The 15,638-nt window shown below is 44.8% G+C and overlaps 2 protein-coding genes across 3 annotated transcripts in view; both read right to left on the reverse strand.

Annotated features, from left to right (window-relative positions):
- pip5k1bb (phosphatidylinositol-4-phosphate 5-kinase, type I, beta b) overlaps window positions 1-8,505 on the reverse strand; it is a 30,527-nt gene extending 22,022 nt beyond the window's left edge. For both annotated transcript variants that reach the window (XM_079744421.1, XM_079744420.1), the window contains exon 1: window positions 8,402-8,505. The gene's annotated coding sequence lies outside the window, so the exon portion shown is untranslated. The remainder of the gene's footprint in view (window positions 1-8,401) is intronic.
- Window positions 8,506-9,547: 1,042 nt separating this feature from the next.
- Window positions 9,548-15,341, reverse strand: unc45b (unc-45 myosin chaperone B; the record flags this gene model as incomplete). Its single annotated transcript, XM_079753133.1, has 19 exons — window positions 9,548-9,814; window positions 10,093-10,248; window positions 10,590-10,707; window positions 10,819-10,934; window positions 11,073-11,186; window positions 11,461-11,527; window positions 11,799-11,926; window positions 12,210-12,350; window positions 12,472-12,613; window positions 12,725-12,819; window positions 12,904-13,204; window positions 13,387-13,558; window positions 13,687-13,857; window positions 13,966-14,131; window positions 14,240-14,407; window positions 14,530-14,619; window positions 14,760-14,935; window positions 15,026-15,062; window positions 15,180-15,341. 19 exons carry the CDS (start codon window positions 15,339-15,341, stop codon window positions 9,548-9,550), a joined length of 2,787 nt encoding a protein of 928 aa, XP_079609259.1.
- Window positions 15,342-15,638: the final 297 nt, after the last annotated feature.

Here is a 15,638-nt window from a genome sequence, read left to right on the forward strand (position 1 = left end):
TGAGCTGGAAAACACACAAACCAGGTCTTTGTTAAGCCCAAAATACATCACCAGGTTTCACCTCACCTCCGCCTGGGGCGATCAGCGTTCTATACCCTCCTAGATATAGAACATCCCTCCTGTCTCTTTGCTTATCCTTATTCTCCTTCTCTCTCTCAATCTCTCTGTCTGTCAAGTAGATGGATAGGCTGTAATATCTTAACTTTAACTTTAACACACAGGGACCCGACATGACTACGACAGGACTGTGGCATGCACGGGTAAGAGTGAAGAGGAATTTGTGTGTGTGTATCAAAAGTGACTAGGCCGGGGGGGGGAACCGGGGGACGGGGGACGGGGAACCGGGGGGAAATGACATAAGAATTACTCAGAACTGATGTATCATACATTCTAAGAGAGGCAGAGAACCTGCGTCAGTTTCTTGCTAGCCTGCAGTAGCCTCACCACCTGCATATAAATTCACCTGCAAACTCCCAAATCCATGACAACCCCCCAACCGCACACACACACACACACACACACACACACACACACACACACACACACACACACACACACTGCCCCCCCCCACACACACACACACACACACACACACACACACACACACACACACACACACACACACACACACACACACACACACACACACACACACACACACACACACACACTCTCCAGCTAGCTCACAGCTCCTTTAACAGCCAATCATGAGTCCTCCAGGAACGAAACACCAGATCCATAGCCAAAGCTAGGTGATGACATGTACAGCTGAACGTGGAGCGTCACATTGACTACACGGAGAGGTCTGTTCAGGAACTCCAGTGCAGGCACCTCAACCTTGTAGAACTGCTTAGGAAAAGCAGAAGTTGGAACCTATGAACCCATAGAGTTAGGATTGGCATATGCACTTTGGCTTTAAAGTAGCATGTAGAACAGCATAACAGTGACATGGTTCAAATCCCTGAATCAAATCCTTAATGGGCCATGAGTACTGTACATATATAGCCTGCGCTAAAACCACTTCAGTGAAACGCTGCAAGCAAATGCATTACTTAGTCCGATTACACATTGGCACAAATATACAAGCAGACACACTCTCTCTCTCTCTCTCTCTCTCTCTCTCTATCTATCTGTTATTTGATTAAAATATCACAGCAGACACAGCACTCACGCCCAGACCAACCTTATCTGTGTACTCCAGTTGCTATAAACACACAGGCACCAGCGGTACAGTGGACATGTTCCTGGATGGTCATGGCCGACTGCTGAAACCACTTACAAGGGGGCTACATGGGACACATGTATACATGTGCTACTCCCAAGAGGACCAATTGGTTCACAGCGGCGGTGGTGACAGCGGTGGCGACTTTCTGCTGCAAATGTGCAGCAGAAATGTGAACATTTTGCTAGCTAGGTTGGCTATACTGTAGCTAAAACGTAAACAATCCAAAACTGTATGGTTTGCTCACTATGGCTCGGTGGTTTGGAGTTCCCATTCACTTTCACACTCATTTGCACACGATGGCGTGGTTCAGTCAGTCGGCTAGCACTCTAAATAGGTGTGAACATGTGTGACTATTGTGAAGCAGGGCTGGTTAAGGCCTGTCTCTCTCTTGTCTCTGTGTGTGTCTCTCTGTGTCTTTCAGTGTTTCTCCCCTGACCCCATAACCCAGCCAGCATGGGTCCCAGCACTGCCCTTCCAGAACAGTCCATGGGAGGCCCGCAGCCATGGGACTGTCACAAAGAGGGAGGCTGGCTGGACTGGATGGTCAGATGGTCAGAGCCATTTGTATTTTTATAATGGTGTTACTGGTAGCTCTCTGACGTGACAATGTGCCTTATTTAGACAGCGATTGTACTTGTATTGTGTTTGTCAGATACAGTGGACTGAGTCCAAGTGGGTAAAATGGTAACTTATTATTGATAACTAATTGATAACTAATTATTAAGCCATCATGAAGCCTGGGTGGTTGATCAAACTAATCTGTTGAGACACACTATGCAACTCTGAAGTTGGCTTTTGTGTTCAGTTTGATGGTTGGTTACGGTAAAGGTTAGGCTAGATGGATATTAAGATAAGGAATAGGGCTCTGATGGTAAGGACATCTTGGAGGGGTTATAGGAAATAAGTACCAAGTAAACATTAAAAAAAAGTAAAAATATTGACCAAAAAATGACATCATCTTACATGGCATTGTCAACCTAAAGGCGTCAATCATTGACGAAAAACTTGAAAAAAAAGAAGAAAAACTTGATCATGAAAAACTGCATTGGCATTATTGATTTGCCTAATCCTGATCGACAACAAAGGTATCAGGCAGCATTGTCAGTTGGATCTAACAGTTACCTGCCATCATTTTCTTTCACTGTTTGTACAGCCGGAGGAGGATTCCCTTAATGGGGGAAGATCCCTCTACTCACTCGCTTGGAGCTACACAAGTGAAAGCACCAAACAGCCGTACAATCTAATGGGGCTGCACAAGCAGAGCAGCTGTCACGAAAGAATCGAGGCAGAACAGTTGCCTTCATGAAAACTTCCCACACTGGCACACACACACATGCTGTCAATTTTTTTTTACATGGGCCCCACTAGATCCCCCCTCTCTGCTCTCCACCAGACTATCCATTTCCCTTCTCATCTCTTCGACCCCCCCCCCCCCCCCCCAGTTTTCTCATTCTGACCCTGATGGTGCTTGAATCAGCAGGCTGTGCGTCATTCCATATACATGCAAAATTATCCCCATCGATGTGAAGCATGCTCAAAATATGCTATGATTATAACGCCTAAGCCTTCATTTCTATTAGAAAAAAGAAGGCCTATACATATATATTATTCATTTTCAAACCAGCAAGATTCTATAGTGTCCAGAAGCTGATTTGTCTCTAGTGACCCAATGCTTACTCCTAATCAGAGGCCACACGACCACACTGGGCCGGACTTCTGTGGCCGAGCTTTCAAATGGTGGACGAGGAGCTATAGGCCTTCATTCATCATGTCTTTGGTCATCTTGGCACGATAGGGCCTGCAGGTGATCTGCTGCTGCACCCAGCTCCCTCGACCAGTGCTGCAGAGACGATGTAGGGTGTTCTCCGTTTCGGAAAGCCTGCATTATTCACCCCAGTGCTGTAATTAAAGCTATAGATTTTGCATTGGATCCTCCCACGGAGCTGCCACCACCGTACCACGGGTATGAATGGTAGTCTGTACACGGCTAAAGCGGCTCATCCTCCACATTGTCTGGGCTGAATGTGTCTCTTTTGCTCGGGGAGAAGCTATATTAAAGCGGTCGGGAGTCACCAGACGCTCGCCTGCTGACACCTCAGTGTTTACTCATTTTACTTTGTTGCTTTCATGTCGGCGCAGTGCTTCTCTAATTGGGCCCGCTGACAGCAGGATTATATAATGAGCTTAGACCCGACTTTGGCATTTGTCATGTTCCATAATAAATCTCTGGACTTATTCCAGTCCACTGCCGGGAGACGTAATTACGTCAAAGAGTTACTGTCAGGCAGAGACTCCTCATAACAATAATCTCCTTAAACAAAGGCTGTGGTTTTAAAAGCATTTAAAAAATACTCACCAAGCCCATGTGAAATTAAATGCAGAGCACACAAACATATATCTGCATGCGGAATACAACGTTGTTTTGAACCAAAAGGCATGTGTGTAGTTTCAGAGACCAAGATTTTTGCAGGTTTGTTTGTTGACTTTCTTAAAGGGAGCCGGACCCCGGATCTGTCGATGTGGCTAAAGGGCTTCAAACGGCACTGCGGAACTGGACGGAGCAGGGAGAGAAAGGGGAGGGTGGAGGGATAGAACAAACCACATGATGAACTACCAGGTCTTCTTACCAACACACACATACACAACCACACACACACACACACACACACACACACACACACACACACACACACACACACACACACACACACACACACACACACACACACACACACACACACACACACTCACACACACACACACACACACACACACAAACACACACACACACACACACACACACACACACACAAACAACCCTGAGGTGTTGTAGTAGTAGTAGTCAAATGTGTATGCAAAGAGCTCCTGGAGGGATGCGTTAGGGAGATGAGTGAACGTGCTCGCTGCACATCAAGTGCTGCATTGCTGCAGCCGGAGCTCTGACTGCAGTGTACACCACAGTGTGCGTGTTGCATCTATGTGTGTGTATGTTTGTGTGCCCAAAGACGACTGCATGTGACATTCAAAGCAGATAGCGTGAGCATGTGTAGGCGGAGAAGGGGAAATAGAGCGCTAGAGCCGCAGCTACTTTGGCTTCGTCTAGCCGAGATAGACAAGAAACGAGAGAATATGTTGGGATCTTGCCTTGCGCCCCGTACATCAATAGGATGCGTCTCCTTGATCTTTCACACCTCATGTACCGCCATGTCCACTACAGAGTTGTTTGCACAGCCTCAAAACAACACTACACTCAATTCTGCATTATGCAGCACTTGCTGGCCTGGTGGCACACACTCAAACACATACACACACACAGAAACCCGTTCATGGACAGTATAGCAAATTTATTTGAGAATGTAGCAAATCGCTTAATCCACGCTTGCTGAGTCCAAGCGACACAGATGACAGAATGTCCTTTGTGTTTGTTATGCAGAGAGTGTCCCTCGCTAGGCGGGTTACCTCCTGTGTCCACAGAGTAACCCGACTGAGAGAGAGAGAGAGAGAGAGAGAGAGAGAGAGAGAGAGAGAGAGAGAGAGAGAGAGAGAGAACGAGAGAGAGAGAGAGAGAGAACGAGAGAGAGAGAGAGAAAGGGAGAGAGACAGACAGAGAGAGACAGAGACAGAGACAGAGAGAGAGCGAGAGAGACAGAGACAGAGAGAGAGACAGAGAGAGATCGAGGGCAAGACAGACACAGAGAGAGAAACAGAGAGAGACACAGAGAGAGAGAGCGAGGGGACAGAGTCAAGGGTAGCCCTCCCTGACGAAAACAGATACAGCGTGAGCAACAGTCCATCGAGGGAGAGCCGGCCTATGTGGAAGGCTCATTGTGCTCTGTCAACAATGCCTGCATGCGCAAGCCCGCCTGGGCTCCGAGCACAGCGGCCCACAAACAGGGTCACATGACACCGAGAGGGAAGAAAGCCCATCTGAGCACATGGGGTTCTGCTTAGCCCTTCCCTGGAGCCCAAGGTCCTCTCCTCTTGTCCCTGCAGTGGGAGGCACGACAGCAGGACCCAATGAATATGCATACGACGGAACGGACGCACGGTTCAACCGAACACTGTTTATTATTCTTAGATGTGGCCAAGCGTTTTGGGGGTCAGGGACGACAGGGGTCACCTCCCACGGGCTGATTTGAAATTCAAAATCTACACTTCTGAGAGACATTGGCAGGGAAAGGGAGGAGAGGAGAGGGAACTGCAATGTTTCTTTGTCTGGTCCCTCTTGTGCTGTGCTTCAGTTTGCTTTGTTATTGCTGTGTCATCCTCCAGCATTTCCTCTGGTGGTATTTCCTCTTTCCCAACCCCGTCGTCCTCTAAGAGTCCCCCTCCCTGCTGGCCTCTCAGGGGGCCGGGGCTTGAGGTTGGGGGCTTCAGCAAGGACCGGACCACTACTCACTTACTTATTCTTTCTGTGAGTAAACATCGACGGACAAACCAGTCAACGTTTCAGCCAATCACGGAGCAGCATGGCCAAGCCTTCTTCGGGGGTGACTTGTTTTCCTCCAGCTCAATGCCGGCAGCGACAACAACAACATGCTGTGGGGTGCCAGATTCCAAGGACCCCCCCGCCCCCCCCCCCTCCCCCTCCCAATGCCATCAGACCAATGAGAGAGAAATGGGATGTTCCACTTCTAATAAGCAGCGGTTACGTCACACAAGGAGACAAGTGGAACTCACAACTGTTCAAAAAAAAGAAAAAGAGGCTAATTAATGATTCGGTAGTGAAAAACAATGTTGCATTAATCCAATTAGAGGGATGATCGTTTCGCTAATGACCATGTGTTTTCCCTAAATCTTAAGTGACCATGGGCATTCTAATCTTAATTCATTTACAGTAGTCCCATGAGCAATGAACAGCACGTGGATGGTACTAAGTGAGGAAACTTTGTGAGCCGTTCTTGTCTTGTCAAATGTAGATTAGATCCATACGTTCCATTCGTCAGCATTCTGTGAGTTGCCATGTCTTCATCAAAGCAAGTCATCTTGTAGGTATAGGCTTTAAGGGTGCAGTTTGTAGAATTCAGCGGCATCGTCGCAATTTCTACATGCATCCTAAAAGTGCAGTGTAATATTTAAGCAAGCCAGCCTTACAGTGGACTGTAGTCCACTGTAGTCCATCAGTTTGGATTACTAGGTAGGCTTAAAAATCACATGAAACAGAAGATGGGGCCATTGATTTAATTAGCTTATACGGTTCTGACTTGGCCTTGGTTGGGATCTATAGTAAACGCTCCATGGTATTTGCTGACATGTGTGCTGTCTGTCCAATGAAAGAGCACAATGAAACAGATAACAGAGGCAGGCCAGACCTGCCTCATTTGCTGTTCTGAACCACAGGCACAACACCAGATCCAAGCTGCACATATGCCTAGTCAACTGGCAATATAGTGGCACGACCACAAAAATAGATAAGACAACTTATTTAGCCTTGCTTGATATTTGCGGATTCTGAAATTGAAAGACATAAACATAAACGATACTGCTATAATGTTCAGACTCAACCAGCTGCGAGTAGATTTGACTTTGAGTATTTTATTTTGCCTTCATTTTGAAATTAGGGTGTTAAAATTAAAAGTGGTGAGGGTTTTGTCAGTTATGGGGAAACGTTAGGAAGCTGAATGTGTTGTTATTTCACTGAGTAATGCAGCAGAAATCACGGCCATGCCCAAAAATGTCACAAAGTGGTTATGACAAGCAAAAAAAAAAAACAACATTCTGCTCAAAATGACTTGAAAGATGTGTCACAAATAAACAGGGAAAGAAGCTTCCAATGTGCCAACTAACCTAAGACATGAGGCATGCAAACATGATCCTTATGGGAAATTGTCAATTATTAATTTGAAAGTACAAACTCATATTGCATTTGCCCAAACAAAAAAGTGAAAGCCGAAAGTTAGAGATTCGACTTGCCTTACATAACAGTGTCATGAGACTCATGTGAACGCTCTATGGGTTTGCCCTCCCAAGCTCTGCTCTTTGACCTCACCTCTCAAGATCATGCTAAATGATTTGTTCAGGCTTAGAAATACAATGCTGTTTTAAATAACATACCAAAACAACCCAGTAAAATACACGTGTGGACATTCACACTCACACACTACACACAGACACACACACACACACACACACACACACACACAGAGCCAATGTGTGCTTCTATAGTGAGACTGCACAGACTTTTGTTATTATTCTTCTATTGCTACTCGAATGGAAGATATATCACACGGCACAGACTCTTGCTTACTAAAGCCAACCCCATATCCATATCAGAACGAGGGTGGTTCGGGTGTTACCACCGAGAGAGACACACAGCGGGAGATTTACGTACCCTGCTTTCCCTTTCAAAACTCCTCTGTGCTAATCCAAACAGCCCAGCCCTAATCTGGACCCACTGCACTACCTCCCATTCAAATCACTCACTTTCTACCTAGTGTGGCCAAGTGTGTGCCATTTTATAGCTGTATTTTTGTATTCCTTATAGTCGTATGTCTATGTCTGAGAAGCAGGGCCTGCCAGCTGACTGCCAAGATCAGGAATGTAGCACTTCTGAGCTAAGTACTGAGATAAGGTGATAGTCACTGGAAATCAGGCACGTAAACACTGCCTGCTCTATATCCTATTAAAGTAACCACAGCAGCTTACTTGATCTGCAATACAGAATTGTAATTGTTATAATAGGCAGCATATGTGCTAAAATGACATTAAAGACCTAAGGTTTATAATTTATGTACAGAAAACTACAGGACACATGATTCAGAAGCCCCAAGCTCTAAAAGGAATGTCATTTCTCGCTATAAGGCGTGCCATAAAAACACACATTAGCTGACAGGCGTGCCACAATAACACACGTCTGCTGACACAGAGGTAAACAATCAATCAATCAATCAAGAAAACAATCAATCAGGACACACTGTTTATTCTACTTTACTGCCAAGCACTGCTTGGCTTATAACAGTCTTTATATGTATTGAGTTAGAACACTGGCAAAAGTCTGGACTACATTCAGTGAGCAGGGGCAAGTTGAAGAGGAGTTCTGCCAGGCAAAGTGCACACCTGGTCTGACTGAACTGCCTGTTATTTCAAGGCTGTGTAAACTGTACTATAGAACAATGGTCGTTTTCTATAAAGCAAGAACAAATAGCAAGGTACGGATAATCAGTCGCAACTACTCACGTGAATCGCACCAGCCACTTGGCTTCTTCTTCTGAATTATCTCGGAGCAAATATTGTTTCTCGCATCGGAGCTAGTGGTCGCTGAAGTGGGAGAAATCGTTTTTTGTTGTTCTTTTTTGGGAGGGGGGGGGGCGGTGGTGGGGGGCGGGTGGAGTTTCTTCGAAAATGTATCCCTTGTAGAAAGAGATCCGCTTGTGCGTATCGGCAGCCTTGGCGCCGGGCTACGAACAGTTGGTTGTACAGTAGCCCACTGAAAGTAAACGCGCTGGTCTATCCAGCCCTGCCTCTTGACAGCTGTATCCTTCACTACGTCCGCAACACAGCGAAGCCGCCCAGGCTTCATTGGCTGCCGCGGCTCAAAGGCGCCACCTACAGGCCTGGACATTTCACATGCAGGGATGGATGAGATGGAATCTTCTCAGGCTAAAAACGTCAAATAGGTCCGTAATGAAAAAGTAAAATGGTCCAAAGAAAATATACATGTCTGATTTAGTTTTTTGTGCGTTTCTTTTATTTTCCTATTTTTTTGTATTGATATAAAACATTTTCCACAGTGATTTATTTTCATGTGATCTTTAAACAAGGAAAAAGTAAAACGAATAAAAAGAACGATATAGTAATACTGAGGTAATACCATGGTTCGGGGACTGTACCAACGGATGACTGTTAATTGACTTGTGGATTGATTAGGCAAAAAGTGAGTGACACATTCAAATATGAATAATTTAGCTGGAAATGTATTTAATTCAGTTCATCATTAATACAACTAATACAAGTCAACAAAAAAAAGTTTCATAGAAAAATCTTCAAACCCCATATCAATAATCAAGTCAATTTGGAGTCTAATTGGGAAACACATGTAGGCCTACTAATAAAGGTATGCATATGCCTACAAAATAAATAAAAAGCCCCTCTCTTGTAATAATTAGGTAATAATATTTAAAAACTATAAGCATGGTTCCCTTCGAAATCTCCAATCACCATTTCATTGAGATAATTATAGATATTTGGAGCCAGCCTCTTGGATTATTTAATACTTCAGATGTAAAAAAAAAAAAAAAACTTCCAAATGAAATCTCCACATCGAAAGATAAAAAAACACTGTCCACAGCTGTATTCTTCCCAAAGCTTGGCATGGCGGGCCGCTCAAGAGGAAAAGGGCTTGATGAGGCCCAGATCCATGCCTTTCACCAGGCACATGCGCGCTACATCGATTGAATCCTGCCTCTTGGGGTTGTCCTCCGCCTTGCCGATCACGGAGAGGATCTCCAGAATCTCGCACTCCAGCAGCTTCTTGGCCAGCTCGCTGTCGTCCGAGTTGAGCATGTTGAAGACGATCACCAGCCCACGGTGCTGGACCTGGGGGTTGTCGTGCAAACACAACCTCTGCAGGATCTCCAGCCACTGGGTGCTCTGTAGGGAGAGGGATCGAACACGTCACGTGGGCGTCTTGTGGGTTTGCGGTACAGGTCTAAACATGAGTCGTTAGTGGTGCAGGCGGGATTGGGTGTTTCGACTCCCGGTTTGAGGTACAGGGATCAGACCCTTAATGTCTGCAGGCCACCTGTAGACATCCTAGGTCAAGATGCCTAGCCCCAACCCTCTCCTCGATGACCTCATTTCACTGCAAGTCGCTCTGAATTTAGCGTCTGCTAAATTACCAAATGTTTAATTGTGAAAACTATACGTACCACCAGTGTTATCTTGGTGCAAAGCTTCTTCTTGGCTGCGGTCAGCATGGCCAAGGCTCCTGCTGCGGCTATTTGGAGGAAGTCGTCGTCTTCACCACAGAGCAGCACCAACAGCTTCAGCTTGTCATTGCCATCCTGCAGGTAACGTTCTTGGACCTGAACACAGAGCAAATGTTCTCAATATTCGGACTGTTTGACAACCACTTCTTGGGGAGTTCATCATTCTCTCCTTGTCAAACAACCCCTCATCCATTGACTTGGGGACTTGTTCTAGCACTTTATAGTGCGTTACATTGATTCCATGCAAATCCTCCTATGCACTTCTCCACAACTTCCTCTCCATTCTTCCCAGATAATTGCAAATGCAGCATTATTGTAGTTGCTCAAATTTTTTATCTCATGTGTACCCTGATGGTTACCAGCGTCACCTGTCCGCCACTAGGGATGAAAAGCATCTACCGAATGACCAGATGTAATTGTATAAGTAAATGTCTTACCTCTTTACATGAGACCAAGTTGCACATGCATTCGGTGGCAGCCCGTCGGATCTGCTCGTGGTCTTCAAACATGTAGTTCTCAATCTCTGGCAGGGCTTTCTCCTTCACAATTTTCACCCTGTGAAAAAGATGAATGCATGAACCGTTTCCTATCGTGTCCCGACTCAACAGCATAAGTTAATAAAGTGTATCGCAGGGTTTGATATGGCAGCGATCTAAGTTGTGTTACCTCAGTTTTTCACTGAAACCAGCTAGGTTTGTGAGGCCTTTCAGAGCTTCATAGTTCTCCATTCCATCTCTGTCTGTGGTCAGAAGGCTGACCAAGGGCCGCACCACCTCATACACCTATCATTGGGGGAAGAAGAAGATGACATTGGAGAGGTGGGAAACAACTACAGAGAAATGAGTCGTATACTATTAAAGGAAAGGTTTGAGCTCTTCCTTTGAAGATGATCCAAAATAAACCTGTTGTTCATTTCTTACCCTTTCACCTGGGAAGGCGATCTCAGGGTTGGAGACGGAGGCGATCTTGGCAAGGGCGTGGCAGGCCTTCACCCTTCCAGGGTTTGTCCCTTCCAAGGCCAGGGGGATCAGCGCCTTGGGAAAGAGAGCAAAGAGTAGGAGGATCCATCATCTTTTTGGTTCCTTCTGGGCTCTTTGATGAAATTTTGTGAAAGTAGCACTGCATCGGCAATGAGTTTTTTTTTCATTATCAGTCAAACACAGAGCCTAAGAGTTTTTACAAAACGAATTGGTTATTGAGGAAAGAGTGTGGAAAATGCATAGGCTGTCGCCAGTCTGAGCTGCAGGACGTGTTCAGCATATATTCACAGTCTAATTACAGGTTCAAGATCCCAGCTCTGTGACTCACTTTCCCTCCACCATGGGCTACAATAGTACCGCGGTCTTTTACATCCTGGGACAAAGCCAAGAAGACCCTGGGGAACACAACAGAAAAGCCTTTGAGTCATACAACGTTTTAAACATAGCAAGCAATTTGATAACTGAGGACACAAGTATGTGAGCATGTTAGCATGCATCTATTTTACTGTGAGAGAGGGAGAAAAATGAATTCAAGAAATATATATTTTCAAGAAATTGTTTGTCATCAATCCAACAAAATAAAACTGAACTGAAATAAAAGGAACACATTGATTCACACGTCAAAGAGTCATGAGCAATCCAACCAAGTTATTGTGGTTTGCCTACCGAGAGAGCAGTTCTTTGGTCTGGTCTGTGAGGATGGAGCTGTCTGCTTTGACCATGACCGTGAGAGCTGAGGTGACGCCTGCTTTCAGCATCCTCTTTATTCTCTTCTCAATAAAATCTTTCTTATCCTGCCGATAGGGAATGAAACAAACTGTCCATCTAACATCGGTGTCAGGTAATGCAATTCTCTCTCTTTTGTGATTATTGTTTATAACTTGGTTATAGGCTAACAATTGCTCTTAGCAAATGATTAAATTAGGCGAAAGATTGATATTCTCAGGACATCTCTACTCTTACTGTAGGCATTATTAATTAGTATTCATTTGTAAGCATATCTGAGGCAAATGGTGCAGTGAGTATCTTTTGCCTGAAGTCCTCAGGAAAGGTAACTAAGTTAATAAGGCGGCTTACCTTGGGATGCTGCTCTGGAACGTGCTGTTTGGAGAACTTTGCCAACTGAACAAGCTCAGGGAGGATATCCTTCTTCTCATAGCTGTTGGTGCAATTGACCAGGGTGCAGGCTACGGCATACAGGATAGTCTTATCCTTAGACTATTGACAAAAATCAAAAAGCAACACATTAGGTTCAGTATTCAAATATCAATGTTGGGAAAATAATATGTAGTATATTTGACTACACATACATACTGCTTGCTCTATGTTAGTTGCATACCTTTGCCAGTTCAAACATGGCTTTCATGGCGGGTTCATCCTCCACAAAGTCATCCTTTACGTCAGCATCATTAGTCAGATAAGCCAAACCTTCGATGGCCCACTTCCTTGTCCTGGTGTCGAGCTGGGGATTGCACAGCCACCTGAAGGTAAGAGCAGGGTGTTTGAACAAGCAGAACAAGAAGGATTCATCCGAGTTTATTTTAGTTGCTATTAGTAACGTAAGACTGCAGAGTTCATGTAAAGCGACTCACTTCCTGCACTGTTTGGCCAACTTCTCAGTCGAACCCTCAGCAAACTGCCTCATACTGTAATCATCACCACCCGCGGAACCAAGTTTGCAGAGACCCTATTCGTTAAGAGAAAAAAAAATAATTATGTATTTTATTTCCCTTGCGTTTTAAAAATCGGCTGCTTAGGGAGGGACACTCACCACCAGCGCTCGGATCTTAATCTTCTCGTTCTTGGTCTTCTTGTACATGTCCTTGAGGAGCGAGACGCCGTTGGTGATGATGAAGGAGGCGCGGCTGCTCTTGGACGCGGCGTGGATCAACGCCTCCACGGCCACCAGCTGGTCCACCTCGCGCTCCGACGCGCACAGGGCCACCATCATCTCCATCACCCCCTGACGACCCACCATGGCGTTGCCCACCTCGAACGGGCCCTGCAGCAGGCCTGAGATGACGTTGATGGCGTGGATGTTTCTGTCCATGTCCTTGGGGTCAAACTTGGACCTGTGTGGTGGGAGAGAAGACAATGAGATAACAAAAGGTGGGTTCATCGCTAGATAAAGGATATCAGGTAGATTGTTGCAGAATTGTTTAGAAAAACCCACTGGATTAGGGTTTTGGGTTTAACAATTTTAAACCAGGGCAAGGCAGGGAAGGGGGGGGAGTGGGGTGGGGGGGGAACTCACTTGATGTATTCGTCACAGACATCTCTGAAGTTGTCTCTCTCAGGGTCACACTTGAGGTCGTCGTACATCTTGGTGAGGAGAACGCTGGCGATCAGCTGGCTGTTGTCCGTCATGGGCAGCTGGTCTGGCAGGTCGGGGATCTGGCCGCACACTTTCAGGATCTTCTTCAAACCTGGGAAGCAAACAACGTCACAGTATTCAGACAGCTGATTCTTAATCATGTCAAGTATCTCAATCAAGTTAATATTGAATAGGTGAATACAGGTGCAATGTGTCCCACACAAGCTTCTCCGGGCTCACCGTGGTCAATCAAGAAGAGCGTTTTGGTGTGGTCGTGCTCTTTTTTGTCTTTTCGTGGCACGTTCTTGGTCAGCAGGTTAAGGGCCTGGTCTCTGCCGTGACCAGACACCTTCTTACTCGCAACCATCTCCAACAGGGACAACAGAATGGTCTTCAGGTCCTTGTTCGAGTCTGTAAAAGGACGGATACCTCGTTAGGATGTTTCACTCGATTGAATGACGCTCGTTGACAATACCTACATTAGAAGCACAGAAAACATTGGTCATGATTGGGTCTTACCCAAAACCATGGCCTCTTCTTTTCCATATATCCTCTTGTCTCCGCAGGTGAGGGAGTCATTGATGCACTGGAAGAGGTTGCACGTTGCCAAGGCAAGTTCTTCGTTGTCAATTGCCATGATGCTGCACAGCTTCTCAATGCTGATCATCTGGATGATGGCCATGGTCTGGGGAGGGAAGGTATGTTTAAACGAATGAAGATCATTTGTTGAACGCATTCATTTAATTTAGTTTTATGTTCACAGCGTAAAGCCCTGCGTTGGTGCACTGCTCACCCTAGCTTTGTGCCCTGTGCACATTCCTGACAGGGTACGGACGGAAGCCAGCATCATTGCTGGTTTGCCTGAGTCAATCATATTCATCAGTAGAGGCACTCCATTGTTCTGGAAGATTCTTTCTGCTCCTGCATCTTCCCTAGCCAACACGATCAGGTTGTTTGCAGCCTAAAAGGATGCATAATTTGTTTTTGTTATGGATAGAATATTATTATGCTTATCAACAACACAAAAATGATTGTGTTGAATTTAGAATTTGTTATTTTGCTTAAAAGGTCCAAAAGTTTCACCTTTTCAATCTTATCTTTCTCCATCTCCTCAGCCATTAATATGTCAAACATATTTTGCACCCTTGAGTCTGTAGAGAATGTGGTTTTCAGCTATGGAGAAAAAGAGATGGAACCTTGATTAATACAATGCTCACAAAAGAAAAGTACATCATAAGTAAAAGAAAGTACAGAAAAGTTCTAAGTGCCAGAACTGTTGTGTGTTGCTGTTGGTTCTTAATTGATTCACCAACCTTAGCCTGAATCTCTGCTCCCAGCCTGCGGAGAGTATCAAGGAAGGTCTTGTTTTTGGGTTCTATGGTGGCACATCTCTGGACATCTTTGAATGCCATGTCCAGCTTGCCAAGCTTTTCCAGGGCTTGGCAGCGTCGATACAGAGCTTTGATATCTGCTGCATCAACATCAATAGCTAGAGAGAAAACAAATGAAGTTGACATATTTTTATATCTTTAACATATTGGTTTTATATTTTGTTTGAGATTGTTCTTTTCCAATATACCTCTAGATGCGTCAGATGCTGCAGTAGTATAATTTTCCTGTGAACAGAATATTTATTTATGAAGTATTAAGAGTGGTACCTTAATTTAGTTGTCTTTGTTAATATCTCTTGGGGTTGATCGTTTGGATGCAATATTATTTATGCAGTTATTTACCTTTTTTAAGTAACAGGCTGATCTGTTCCTGTAAATGATAGCCAACACTTTTTTGTCCTTGCACAGCTTGATGGCTTGTGTGTAGCTCTCAATGGCTTTGTCAATCTCTCCTGACTGGAAATATGCGTTTCCTTCATCCTTAAGCTGGTTTGGTTCAGCCATCTAACAAACAAGAATAAATTCACAAATACAGCCTTTAAAAACCTAAATCATTAAAATTGTATTGAAAGCCCCACAATGCTATTCAACAACTGTTGCAGGAATCCTGGTGTTTCACCTTTTTTCAGTCCTTTTACTTGTTTTAGCTCATTTGAAATATTTTCAGGATATAGAAAGCTAGCAAAAATATCAACTGAACAATATCATAGTTTGAATTTGTAAATATGTTTTTTTGGTTCTCTAATATATTCCAATGATTATGGGGTAAAAACAAGGAAAATTACAGAAAACCTATTCCAT

Source organism: Pollachius pollachius, assembly GCF_949987615.1.
Source record: "Pollachius pollachius genome assembly, chromosome: 1".
Lineage (NCBI taxonomy): Eukaryota > Metazoa > Chordata > Actinopteri > Gadiformes > Gadidae > Pollachius > Pollachius pollachius.